The sequence below is a fragment of the Papio anubis genome, chromosome 3 (genome assembly GCF_008728515.1).
Source record: "Papio anubis isolate 15944 chromosome 3, Panubis1.0, whole genome shotgun sequence".
In the NCBI taxonomy this organism is placed as follows: Eukaryota; Metazoa; Chordata; class Mammalia; order Primates; family Cercopithecidae; genus Papio; species Papio anubis.
The window spans coordinates 49,588,271-49,602,971 of NC_044978.1; the positions used below are offsets into that span (position 1 = coordinate 49,588,271).

Here is a 14,701-nt window from a genome sequence, read left to right on the forward strand (position 1 = left end):
TACAATCATGGCTACAAATAATTAGACCACAGGTTGTTATCTGGCTTGAAGGCAATTATGACACCCTGGACACAAGGAAAACCTAACAGTCTTTAAGGAAATCTAGTACAAGAATTCCGCTCTGTAGGTGTACTCTTTATTAAACAGTAACTAAATAATCAAAAGAGATCCTCTCCTTAAGAAATACATGAAAACATGAAGAGGTATAATGAAAAACGTCATTAAGGAAAGTCATGGGATAAAGGGAAAAGCAAGTAGACAAAGTGATGACAGCAGCAGGCAGGCAGTGAAGGTGGTAAAAGTAGTAGTAATAAAGTGGGGGCATAAAGATAGAAGGTCTAAAGTTTAAGTCCTATGCCCTGAATGACTGAAATTCTCCGAGGTCTGAAGGTCCATTTTCTTTGCTTTCTTGTTTCCCTGTGTAGTCTTCCAATAAATTCCCAAGAATAAAAAGGTATTGTGTTTGTTCCTAGCAGGTATACAATTATTTGTAAAAAGATGTCAATAAATCCTTGTAGAATCCAACTAGATGTTTCTATATTTCGTGTGTGTGTGTGTGTGTGTGTGTGTGTGTGTGTGTGTGTGTGTGATATTTTTCTTTTTATTTTTTTAAGAGACAGTCTTGCTGTGTCTCCCAGGCTGGAGTGCAATGGCTATTCACAGGCATGATCATAGCTCACAGCGTTACTGCAGCCTCAAACTCCTAGATTCAAGTGATCCTCCCACCTCAGCCTCCAACACAGTTGGAACTATAGGCACATGGCTATATTTCACATAGCAATATTACTATGTCTATGTGATATTACTGTCCACCTGCTCTGGTGAACAGAATTCTAAACATATTCTCCAACTCTATTTGTTTGGCATTATAATTTTCCTTGGTGGCATTATAATTTATAATTTGTTTGGCATTATAATTTTCCTTAATTAAAGTCTGGGGCGATTGCTTACTATATTGCTTTAACATAACAAATTATGCAATTATTTTCACACAAAGCAGGAAGATGTCTAGGGTCAGAAGAAAGGACAAAGGAATGTTATTAATCAAAATGGTTCATGTGACAATGAATACCTTGGTTTCAGCTTAATGGTTAAAACCAGCAGGTCAGATTTTGGCCTGGGGAAAATATTTATGGCCTTAGGCCAGAAAAGAAATAATGTAAACTGACAACATAGGTAGTGGGAGATACACGTATAGTCCTCAGTTTTTAACAAACTCAATTTAGCCTAGACATAAAAACTTGCATGTTACCACTGTAACAGACACTAGATGCTTTACATATATATTTTTTCTCCAGTCCTAAATAAGGATTTTCTTAGTTCCATTTTATAGATGAAAAAACCATCAGAGAGGTTAGACAAAGTGTCCAAGGGCACACAGTGAAACTATAAGAGCTAACATCTGGACCCAGATCAGAATGACTCAAAAGCCAAAATTTTTTCCGCCATACTATACTACATGACTTTGGAACAGGATCATTATCTCAAGTTTTAAACATGAAACACGATCAGAAACAAAATATTAAAGAAAGAATACTAAAAAATAAAATAATTTTTGGCTCTAAAATCTATAATCACATTGGTCAAATAAAACAGTATGAAAATGACAACAGCTGGTCATAAAATGTCACTCAATTGTGCTAAACACTATTAAGTACCTTGGCCAGTTTCTCTGGAATAAGTTCTTCTTTTGGACCTCCAATTTCCTCATCATCATCATCCTTCTTCTTTTTCTGATTTCTCTGTTGCTTTTCTTTTTCTGCATTTTTTTTCTCTTCTTCTATCTGGGCTTTCTTTTGAGCTCTTCTTTGTTTATTACGTAACTTCTTTAGCTCTTTGTCAGACATGTTTGCTGCAGGCAATAAGTTAATAAAATTAACAAGCATGTTAATCAGATTAGTAATTTTAAGTATTATTTGATATTACCAAACTCCCATTAAAAAATACTGCATGAGGCTGGGCATGGCGTCTCATGCCTGTAATCCCAGCACTTTGGGAGGCCGGGGTGGGCAGATGACCTGAGGTCAAGAGTTCAAGACCAGCCTGGTCAACATGGTGAAACCCCATCTCTACTACAAATACAAAAATTAGTGGGGTGTGGTGCGCGCCTGTAATCCCTGCTACTCAGGGGGCTGAAGTAGCATAATTGCTTGAACCCAGGAGGCAGAGGCTGCAGTGAACCAAGATCACACCACTGCATTCCAGCCTGGGAAACAAGAGCGAAACTCTGTCTCAAAAAACAAATTTAAAAAAATATTGCACGGTATGGACGTAAATGTCCCTATATGTACATAGACCTTTTATTTATTTATTTTTGAGACAGAGTCTCACTCTGTCACCCAGGCTGGAGTACAGTAGCGTAATATTGGCTTACTGCAACCTCTGCCTCCCAGGTTCAAGCAATTCTCCTGCCTGAGCCTCCCGAGTAAATGGGATTAACAGGCACGCGCGACCACGCCCGGCTAATTTTTGTATTTTGTATTTAATATTTTGTATTTTTAGCAAAATACACCATGTTGGTCAGGCTGGTCTCAAACTCCTGACCCCCTGATCCGCCTGCCTCGGCCTCCCAAAGTGCTGGGATTACAGGCGCGAGCCACCACGCCCAGCAGTACGTACCCTTTTAATGGTTCAACATCAGATAGGAAACAATGGAACCACTTCAGAAAACTTTCTTGAAACCACATGGGGTATGCATGTAAACCACATGGGATATGCATGTAAACAAATGATCACAGCAAAACATACAAGTTAAACAGCAATATCAAAGTATTTGCAATCTATGAATATAACAAGCTGTTGCATATCTCTATGGCTTCAGAGGACTATGCTCTCTTATTATGCCTTCTCTAACCTGGCCAAACAATTATTCATTCTCTCTGTGCTGCCACTACGGCTAATATATTTTGCTTGTCACAATAGTTTGTTTATACAGTTGTCTCTCTTTTAAGCTATGAGCTCTCTGGTAAAGGAGCTCCTGTGTCATTTGTAACCTTCTTATTTTCATGGCCTAGCAGCATGCTGAAACATACAAACAACACTCAAATATTTGTTAACAGAATAAATGAATAACTCTACAGTAAATTAAAAATTTAATATTGAAAATTAACAATATCCCTAGAAGTATAAACTATCGAATGTCTCAAAAGACTGGAAATCACTGACAAATATGCTACAATATAGTGAAAAATTTATATTATTTTGATTTCAAGGAACAAATTTGAAAGGTATGTAACATTAATATTAGGACATAAATGGTCTATAGGTTCCTCCTTGCTTTCTCTTGGATCATTCAGAGGACGCCAGCTTATGAGGAAACTCAATCAATCTTATGGAAAGACCAATGTGTGGCCAAGAACTGATGCCTCTGGCCATGCGAGTAAGCCATAATGGAAGGAGATCCTCCAAGCCAAGTCGATCCTTCAGATGCTCCAGCTGGCAACTTTCTTTTTTAAAATATAAATAGAGACAAGGTCTCACTATGTTGACAAAGCTGGTCTTGAACTCCTAGACTCAAGCAACCCACCCACCTCAGCTTCCCAAAGCATTAGGACTACAGGCATGAACCACCGTGCCCAGCCAACATCTTGACTTCAACAGCCTGAGAGACCCAGAGTCTTCCGAAACATACAGCTAAGTGACTTCTGGATTCCTGACACACAGTAACAGTCAGATAATAAATGATTGCTATTTAAAGCTGCTATGTTTTTGAGTAATTTGTTTTGCAGCAATAGATAAACAATATAAATTTTGGTACCTGGACATGAGATACTGCTGTAACAAAAACCTAAAATGTGGGAGTAACTTTGGAGTGAGGGAGTTGCAAAAGGTGGACACTTTGAGTAGGGCTTTAGTGGAAGTTGGAAGAGCCTTGGACTATTCATAGAAGTCTAGACTTGGGGGAGGCTGCAGGTGAGTCCTTAAAATGAAGTGAAGGATATGTTATAGCCACAGAGTAGCAGAAAGTTTAGCAAGTGTTATAAAATGTGTCAAATGAACTCAGTGAGCTAACTAACTGAAGGGATTTTTAGGCAAAGTGCCCAGGAAAAATGCAAGAGGAAAAAGAAACTAAAGAAAAGAGACAGGGGCTTGATGGTTTTGAAAACTCTCAGTCTCTCCAGAAATGGCTTGCTGGGCAAAGATCAAACCCAGGGAATTGTCAGGAAAACAGGTCAAGAGGGAAGGCAAAGGGCTTGGCATTACAATCTTTTGTTACTCAGAATATGGTGGTGCCTCACTAGTTAGTCTGAAGAAAGGCTCTCTAAAAATTTTAAGAGTATGACTCACAGATTCTCTCAAACAATAAAACTTCTAAGAAACTTAAGGGTGTTCTCCCCTCCATAGAAGCTCAAGGTACACGTGGATTCCAGTAAGACTCACGAAAGATTCATGATGTTTATTCTATGGGCAGAAATAGTAAATCTGGATGGAAAAGAACGACAGCACAAAGTGAAAAGAGGTCTTTAGACTCACAACATTTTACTGGCTGGAAGAATACTGAAAAACTACTCAGTTGCAAACAAATGTTAACTTCAGAAAGAAAAAAAGGATAATTCAGAAAGTGGAAGCAGGAACTCAGAGGGCAGGGCCAAGAGCAATGGAAAATTATTCTAGTCTTGGGTCCTCATCAAAGAACTATTAAGCCATGCCCCACTGGACTTGAGGATGGACGCAGTAACTCCTGTGTGCCTCCTAATAATGTCTACAGTGGTTGTCCTATGCCTGTCTCATTTTATATTGGGTGTGTAGTTGATAAATAACTTGTAATTTTAGTTCACAGGATTTCATATTAAAAGAACTATAATTGAAAAGCCACACTTAAGGTTAAAAATAAAAAATAAAACACTTATACTCAAGGAGCTGCTTCAGTACCTGTACCTGATTTACATGACAAGATTCTGAACTTTAAGCTAATGTTACAATGGGATAGACTTCTGAAAGCCTTGAAAAGGCTAACTATATTTTGCATATAAGAATAATGTAAGCTGGGCGTGGTGGCTCATGCCTGTAATCCCAGCACTTTGGGAGGCCAAGGCAGGAGGATCACTTGAGCTCAGGAGTTTGAGACCAGCCTGGGCAACATAGCAAGACCTCACCTCTACAAAGAATTTTTAAATTAGTTGGGTGTGGTGGCATGTGCCTGTAGTCCTACCTACGTGGAGGCTAAGGTTGGGGGACTGGCTGAACCCAGGAGTTTGAGGCTGAATGAGCTATGACTGAGTCTCTGCACTCTAGCCTGGAAGACAGAGTGAGACCCTGTCTTAAAATTAAAAACAAACAAACAAACAAAAAACCCAAAACAATAATGTAACCAAAATGCAGACGATGACAGTTAAAAATTATGTCTACAAATTCTTCCATTCTACTCCCCTCAAATAGGTTGTGCTTGGTGACTCTCTTCTGACCAATTAGAATATGAAGGAAGTAATGGCGTGATATCAGGTGAACAGAACATTAAAAAGGTGTTGTAGCTTCTGCCTTTCTCTGTCATCATTAGCTGCCATGTCTTCAGAAACTAGAAACTCTACAGAGAGACTAAGAACTAAGGTCTCATGCCAACAGCCAGGTTGAGTAAGTCATCTAGGAAATGGATCCTTTCAGTCCTAGCCAAGCCTTCCAGTGATGGTAGGCCCATCCAAAATCTCAACGACAACTTCATGAGAGACCCTGAGTCAGTGACTTAGACACTTCTGAATTCCTGACCCAAAAAAAGGGTTATTTTAAGCTGCTAAATTTAGGGATTAATTTATGATGCAGCAATAGATAACATATAGCCAACGAAAACAAATGCATTATTTATCTTTTTCCTAGCGAAGAATCCCATAATACTAAAACAAAAAGCAAAAAACAAAAAAATTCTAATAGAGACCAAAAAATTACATTCTGGAAACACAAAACTATAAATGGATGGCAACATAAGCATTGATCTTTTTAACAACTGGTAAAATAATTGCTACCAATTGTAGCCTTGCTACATGATAGATACAATGCATACCTTGAATTTTTTCTTTCTTTCTTTTTTTCTTTGAGACAGGATCTCACTCTGTCACCCAGGCTGGAGTATAGTGGCGAACATAGTTCACTGCAGCTCTGACTTCCAGGGCTCAAATGATCCTTCCACTCCTGCCTCCTAAGCAGCTAGAACTGCAGGTGCTCACCACCATGCCTGTTTTGTTTGGTTGGTTGGTTGGTTGGTTGGCTGGGGGTTTTTTTGTATTTGTAGAGACAGAGTTTCACCATGTTGTCCAGGCTGGTCTCGGACTCCTAGACTCAAATGATCCACCTGCCTTGGCCTCCAAAAGTGCCACTGCACCCAGCCCAGTGGTGTGTGCCCAGCCCAGTGGTGTGTGCCACTGCACCCAGCCCATACCCCATACATTGTATTTCATTTGATGTCCTCAACAACCTCATGAATTAGAGTATAATATTATTTTACATATGAGAAAACTGAGGTTTCAGAGGAAAATAACTCAGTCATGGTAAAAGGCAGAGCAAGGATGTAAATCTACTTCACTTGGACTCCAAAGTCTAGGCTTCTTCTATGCTATACTAAACTCCAGATGATTGAAAAGCCAAATGTAGGTCGGCATGGTGGCTCATACCTGTAATCCCAGCACTTTGGGAGGCCGAGGTGAGCGAATCACCAGGAGTTCGAGACCAGCCTGACCAACATGGAGAAACCCCGTCTCTACTAAAAATACAAAAATTAGCCGGGAGTGGTGGCGCATGACTGTAATCTCAGCTACTCAGGAGGCTGAGGCAGGAGAATTGCTTGAAACCAGGAGGCAGAGGTTGCAGTGAGCCAAGATTGTACTGCACTCCAGCCTGGGTGAAAAGAGTGAAACTCCATCTCAAAAATAAATATTAAACTTTATCATGAAGCATTAGAAGTACTACCTCTATAGAAAAAAAGGCAGCAAGCACACTTTTGTTCCTACTAATCACCACTGTTTTAGCAACTCTAACCAGACCAGAAGACATAAGGGGGAAAGGTATAAATACTGAAAGAAATAAAACTACTGCCATTTACAGATTAACATAATGGCCTACATAGAAAATTTTCAAAAATCAACTGAAAAATGAATCAACCTAGTATCAGAAACCTTCTGGAAGACAAGCTAATTCTACCATGTATGCATAAGCAAAAATCTGCATGTAAAAACACGAAAATTCTAAAGACAGTGTTAGATTGAGAAAAATGGATCATAACAACAGAAACCTATCTGTACTGATGTCAATACCATGTAGTTTTAATCGTATCATGTTAGACCAAAAAACCATGCCTATGACCTACTAAATTATTTTTCCAGAATTTATTATGATAAAGGTAGCATTTGAAATCAGTGGGGAATAGAAAAACCTATTCAATAAATATTACTGAGAAGTTAGCAGTCTATTTTGGGGAAGAAGGGAGGTGGAAAGCCACCCTCCACCTTACAAAGTATATAAAAATTAACTCCAAATGTTTAAAGAGCCAAATCTAAAAATTGCAAAGCAGACGTATTAGAAGAAAAACACAGAAGATATTCATAAATATATTTTAAATTTTTAAGTAGAAAAAGCCTTTCTAAGCAAGACCTAGAAGCCACAAAAAAAGACTAAGTATTAAAAATTAAAAATTGTATATAATGAAAGATACTATTCTTAAAGGATAAAACCTAAGTGAAAAAAAGAAAATATATAATCCACTCCATTAAAAATCTAGAAATTGGCCAAACATAGTGGCTTATGCCTATAATCCCAATAATTTGGGAGGCCAAGGCAGGAGAATCACTTGAGCCAAGGGGTTCAAGACAAGCCTCGGCAACATGGCAAGACCACGTCTCTACAAAAATAAATTAGCTGGGTGCAGTGGCATGCACCTGTAGTCCCAGCTACTCAGAAGGCTGAGGTGGGAGGCCAGCTACTCAGGAGGCTGAGGTGGGAGGATTGCCTGAGCCCAGGAGCTCAAGGCTTCAGTGAGTTATGATCACATTAGTGGACTCCAGACTGGGAAATAGTATGAGATCCTGTCTCAAACAAAACAAAACAAACAAACAAAATATATAAATTGTAAACTAGATATTTTGCCCAACATACAAAAATGTAAAGGAACAGTAATTTTCAGAGCTGGCAATAATGTAAATTAAAAGAAAATCTCAATATCCATGTTGGTGGTAATAAAAACTGATGAACCCTTTATCTCAAATTCTCATACTTTTCAATCCACCAATTTCCGCTTTTAATAATCCATGCTAAATAAATATGCACATAATTATGTACAAGGACATTTACTATAGTACTATAATGGTGAAAAAATTCACATAGATTCCTAAATAGTCATTAAAATGTTAACAGTGAAAATAATAATTATGATATGCAGACATGGAGCAATACTATTAAATGGGGTAAAAAGTCCAAATTGCAGAACACTGAGTATGATATAAACCCAATTGTGGACTAAAGAAAAATAAACAAGAAACCCTGCAAAGAACCATCCTGAAATGCATGTGTATATGTACACACAGAACTCTGGAAACTGTAGCTGTGCATAAAGGGAACTGGTCCTTTCACAGGGATAATTGCTGGAATGAATAATGGGTGGGAGAAAAGTGAAAGGGGATCTTCATATTTGCTAAGTATATTTCTGTATTAATAGTCTCAGCTTTGAAAAGTTAATTGTGTATTATTTGTATAATTTGAAGAAGAGAAGGAAGGAGGCAGAAGAATAAAAAGAAAGAAAAACAAAAGAAGCCAGAGGGTCATAGCTCTCAACTTCAACTGTAAATTGTCCAGCAGATTCTTCTTACTGGTGTTTTCTTTTAAGTTGAAGCAACACCAACAGGTAGAAAGAGATTCAAGTGATATCTGTACAAAGGCCTCAGTATGTGACCTTAGAAATTTCTGAACTGTCCGTAGGCAACAAGAAGTAAAAATTAATGACAAATTAGCAAAATAATTCAAAAGCTCTTTAGCAGAAGGAAGGATACAGAAATTAGCCAATCATATCCTCAAAAAATAAGCTCAGAAGAAAAAAAAAATCTAGCACAGTTTTTATACAACATTTTTGCCATGAGTAAGTCACAAAATTTATATTTTTCTACATATGAGATCACTCATTCTCAGGTTCTTCCCCAAATAACTGTCTAAGGAAGACTTCTCCCTAGTCATTCTGATGCCCTGCTATAAAAATAGTACATTAAAAATGGGTCAAATGATAAGTCACTGTGCAATTTTCCTAGCTTTATCCCAAGCTGGTTTTTAATGTTCAAGCAATATTCATTTTTAGGTTAATTATAAATTACTATTAAAAAAGGAATAGGCCGGGAACAGTGGCTCATGCCTGTAATCCCAGCACTTAAGAGGCCAATCCCAGCACTCTGTGAGGCCGAGGTGGGCAGATCACTTGAGGTCAGGGGTTCGAGACTAGCCTGGACAACATGATGAAACCCTGTCTCCACTAAAAACACAAACTTAGCCAGGCGTGGTGGTGGGCACCTGTAATCCCAGCTACTCGGGAGGCTGAGGCAGGAGAATCGCTTGAACGTGGGAGGTTGCAGTGAGCCGAGATCATGCACTGCACTCCAGCATGGGAAACAGAGCGAGACTCCATTTCAAAAAAATAACTAGTAATACTAATAGCCAACACTAATGTAGAATTATAATACTAATTATACAATTAGCAATCTAGTACCTGTAAAATAGTTAGCAATTTATAATTTTGGGTAAACCAGATATTAAATGTAAAACTCATGATATGCAAACTTCTTAAATGCTAATGAATAACTGCAAATTAAATTCTTGTTTAACTTTGGAAGCATAAAAGTAAACATTTTTCTTTTGTTGTTTAGAGAACCCTGTATATCTTCCCACGTGGTGCTCAAGAAGAATATATATTACTGAAAAACATAAATACACATAGACACACCAGAGCACAAGAAGAACTCTGAATATTATACCTGTATCAGCTTCGTGTTCTTTATTCTCATCTGTAAGGGGGTTGTCATGAAGCTTCAAATAGATTTCTATAGCAATTCTTGCTGCCTTGAAGTAAAATGGATGCTGTCGAAGTACATCTTCTAGTTTTAATAAGTCCACATATGATCTAAGGGTAATCTTCCTCATACAGTATGTATGAAAGTCAAACTGGTCATCAGTGATTTCTATAAAATGCTAACAAAATTATCTTTTTGTTATTATACCGAAGTACAGCAATGGCTAAGAAAACTATAAAATCGAAGGCTTGGAATACTTGTTACTTTGGCATGAAAAAACTAGTAAAATTTAAAAAAAAAAAAAATACAATTATTCAACAGGAATATTTTGCATTTCAAATAAGCAAATACAGTTAGCTATTGTCTAGCACAGGATATGGCATACTGAAGGCATTGAATCATTTGTTGAAAAAGGAAGCTTTAAAACTATATTTATTCATTATCCCTTCCTTAATTATACTTAAAGCTGTTGTGACATCAAACATAATTTATTAACATACATAGTAGTGCAAGAAAGTAGATTCACATGTTAAACATTGAGTTTTTATATTTAGAATAATTTGCAAAGGATTACAATATGTATTTGGTAATTTTTTTTGAGGATACAAATCTGAATCCTATGCAATGTGATGCTGGTATGTGGGAAAAAATCAATTAGCAAGTAAGTCAAGCAATCAGGAACCTGATGCATTTCAACTAAGCTTTGGTATTCTATACTTGACAATATTACAAATGTGAAAATAGTTATATAAACTACGTTTATCTTTGTAAAACACAAAAAAGAAAAACCAACCACTAGTCATGGAAATGAGTCAGAAGTGAAGAGGATTAAGAAAACAATTTTATCAAAAAGCATGAAATTACATATGCTATAGAAGAAATACTGTGAAAAGTCTTCAACTTTTATATCTTACCAAGGGTATATGGCATCATCAATAAACTCTACAATGAACAGGATCCTAGGAGTAATTTAATCAGCTGTGTATGTACTACTAAAGCAGCAGCAGCAATTTGAAAGGTTCAAAAATCAATAAAAACATAGCCAAGATACAAAATTTCTATCAAGTTTTTTTAAAAAGCTTTTTTTTTTTTTTTTTTTTTAAAAAGAATTCTTACAGAAAGGTAATAGAGATCCTGGCTGAAAATGTAGTCTATATTTCCATTATGAAAACTGAAAAAAGTGAATACTGATTTTAAAAAGCACCTACTATGAATTATAAAGTGGTAGAAGAGAAAAAAACTATGAAATTTGTCCAAAACCATCAACAGAATAAAACGAGAAAACGTTTATGTAGAAGGTACTTACTCTCTCAATCTCATGACATTTCTTAAGTGCTTCACCAAATTTATTCATTGCTTTATAAGCCTGGGCACATTCTGTTTGGAACCACATGCACTGCATTTCATTCAAATTCTCTACCGCTGATGTTCCTTCCTATACAAAAATTAAGTATTTTCAAGATCATTTTTTATCAAAGACATTCTACCACAGAATTTTAAAAAACAAACAAAGATGTTCTGCTGATTTGGACTCTCAAAAAAAATTTTTAAAACATTCTTAAAGAATAGTTAACATGGGAAAGCAACTGAAATTCTCTAACCACTAAAAATAATTTGTAGTTTCACGAGTGATTAAACAAAAGGTCTACATAACTGAGGGTAGCGATTAGTACAAGAAAAAGACCACCACCACATAGCAGGTATTCAATAAATATTAGTTCCCTTGACCCCTAAAAAATTCATCTGAACATACATCAATATAAACCAGTTTAAAAGTCCACTGTACAACCCTCTAAAAGGAAAATCCTCTGTACCAATGTCAACTCCAGTGTCTTCTGATATAGCGATTTAATTAAAATCCTGGCTATTTTGATGTCTAAAATATTAAAGATAAACTTTGAAAAATAAGCATGGTACACAAGTATGAACTGGCTCGTGTCTTCTTTATTCATAATTAAGAACACTAGTTGTACAAACCCTTGTAAACTTTGAGCACATTTCTTCAGCTTCTTTAATTAGGTTGGCTTTTAGCATGTATTTTGCACATTTGGAGTTGATAAATCTGTCTGCTGTGTCTAAGGCCTGGGCCTCATCCATCCACCTTGCAGCTTCTTTAATATTTCCAGCGTGCTTACAAGGTACAAAAGCAAAATAAGCCGGTTAGTATGCTAAGTTTACTGTGCAGGTAATTCATTATCTGTTGATAAATAATTTAAAAACAAATGAAAGTAAAGGCACTCTTGTGACTCTCAGATGTTAATCAATATAAAATAATGCATTCTTCCATAATATAAGTTCTGATTCCTTTTTCCAGCCTTCTAGAATTTAAGCTGACAGTTAAGACTTATTTTAATAGTTTTGTCTACTGTTAATATCGCCATTGCCTAAAACTGCCTGGCACATAGTAAAAATACTCAAAAATAATTGTTAAAGAATAAATAAGGCTGGGGGCCGTAGCTTGCTCCTATAAATCCCAGCACTTTGAGAGGTCGAGGCGGGTGGATCACCTGAGATCAGTGATCTTTACAAAAGTAAACCAAGGGTGGTGGCGCATGCCTGTAATCCCAGCTACTTGGAAGGCTGAGGCAGGAGAATCACTTGAACCCAGGAGGTGCAGGTTGCAGTGAGCCGAGATTGTGCCACTGCACTCTAGCCTGGGCGACAGTGAGGCTCCATCTCAATAAAAAAGAATAAATAATAATAGAAACCTTTTTTTTTTTTTGAGATGGGAGTCTCACTCTGTCACCCAGACCGGAGTGCAGTGGCGCAATCTTGGCTCACTGCAACCTCCGCCTCCGGATTCAAGCAATTCTCCTGCCTCAACCTACCAAGTAGCTGGGATTACAGGCATGCGCCACCACGCCTGGCTAATTTTTGTATTTTTAGTAGAGACGCGGTTTCACCATATTTGGCCAAGCTAGTCTTGAACTCCCGACCTTGTGATCCACCCACTTTGGCCTCCAAAAGTGCTGGGATTACAGACATGAGCCATAGCTCCCAGCCAATAATATAAATCTTTAAATCAAAACATAATTAAATGTGAAAGTCATAAAAGGCATGGCCAAATCTCTAAGCTAAAGGGACCATGGAAACATTACTGATTAGGACCATTAGTAGACATTCCCCAATGTTTCTCATTCTAAGTTACCTAACTAGTCCATCTGGCAAAGCCTCAAAACTAATGAGCCATAATCTAATTTTAAAAAGTGCTTCTTGGCACATGTATACCTATGTAACAAACCTGCACGTTGTGCACATGTACCCTAGAACTTAAAGTATAATTTTTAAAAAATCTAAAAATAAAAAAATTAATAATTATAAATGAATAAATAAATAAAAAATAAAAAGTGCTTGTTTAGCCAGATGCGGGGGCTCATGCCTATAATCTCAGCACTTTGGGAGGCCAAAACAGGTGGATCACTTTAGGCCGGGAGTTCAACACCAGCCTAGCCAACATGGCGAAACTCCGTCTCTACAAATAACACAAAAATTAGCTGGGCATGGTGGTGCATGCCTATAATCCCAGCTACCACTCCGGAGGCTGAGGCATGAGAATCACTTCACCTGGCTGGGAGGCAGACATTGCAGGGAGCTGAGATTGTGCTACTGCACTCTAGCCTGGGTGATACAGCAAGACTCTCTCTCAAAAAAAAAAAAAAAAAAAAACTTCTTAAGTATCACTTAATTTCATTATTTTCTTGCTAAATAAATTACTGGTTTATTGTCAGTCCCTCAAGAGCTTTCATTACTAAATTTTATTTTCAGTAAGACAGAGAAAAGCCAACATTACTTTAAGATGGTGCTAAAATATATGACTAAAAATTCTCAAGCAAGGCCCAGGAGTTGAGAAGTCAAAAGAGATAACTTGTAGAATTCACAATAGAATCTTCACAGTTTCACCTCATTAACATTGCCAGATACTGATATGTTACCATACTCAAATGTTAATAGAAATATACATTTCACAGCAAACAAAATTTCTTTTGGATTACCTATATACTCTTACTCTCCAAACCCAAGAGAATTACCAGATACATGTGAATACATATATATTAATGTATGTACGTAAGTATGCGTGTGTATACGGATATAGATAAATGACCAAATTAGCATGACCATGACAAGTCTCAAAGTAATTGGACTGAGAAATGTACTAAACTTGTTATTTCGTGTTTTTTGAGTTATCAAATGTCACTTTTCCTACATTTAGAATGTATAAAATAGAGAGAAAAAATTCATGACAAGTCCCATTACCTCATAAGAAAACAGAACAAAAGATTTTTACCTTATAGATTTTAGCTTTCACGAGAAACAGTTCTATTAATGTAGGTGTACTTTCAATAGCAGTATTTATGTACTCCAGAGCAATAGATGGCTGACCAATTTTGTCATAATGTTGTGCCAAGTAGTACTGGACCCAAAGTAATGTGGTTGGTGGTTCCTCCTTTCCATCATCTTAGGAGAAGAGGGAGAGAGGGAAAAGAAACCAAGGTGAGGCATTACATATATTAAGAGCACCCCCCAAAATGGTTCCTATGTTTATTAATAAGGGAGGTACTATGAAAGGAGTTTATTTATGTATCTAGCTATAAAACTCCCCCTAAGTTTATAAGATCTTTGGAAAAGTCTGTATTTTCTTTTCTGTATCCTTACAACCCCTAGCACAATCCCTTGCATATAATAACTTCACGGAACAAACATGGGAGATAAATAAGGTCTAACTACCT

At 37.0% G+C, this 14,701-nt stretch overlaps 1 protein-coding gene across 7 annotated transcripts in view; it reads right to left on the reverse strand.

The window, feature by feature from the left end:
• The window catches only part of NAA15 (N(alpha)-acetyltransferase 15, NatA auxiliary subunit), a 90,960-nt gene that overhangs the window by 18,723 nt on the left and 57,536 nt on the right, over positions 1-14,701 (reverse strand). For 6 of the 7 annotated variants that reach the window (XM_021938112.2, XM_021938111.2, XM_021938114.2 and 3 more), the window contains 5 exons: positions 14,260-14,429; positions 11,952-12,104; positions 11,281-11,409; positions 9,939-10,152; positions 1,659-1,852 (listed from right to left, as the gene is read on the reverse strand). In XM_021938112.2, the coding sequence (XP_021793804.2) occupies positions 1,659-1,852; positions 9,939-10,152; positions 11,281-11,409; positions 11,952-12,104; positions 14,260-14,429 (860 nt within the window). Of the gene's footprint in view, positions 1-1,658; positions 1,853-9,938; positions 10,153-11,280; positions 11,410-11,951; positions 12,105-14,259; positions 14,430-14,701 lie in introns of those variants that run through there. The other variant, XR_002521867.2, reaches the window with a different exon arrangement.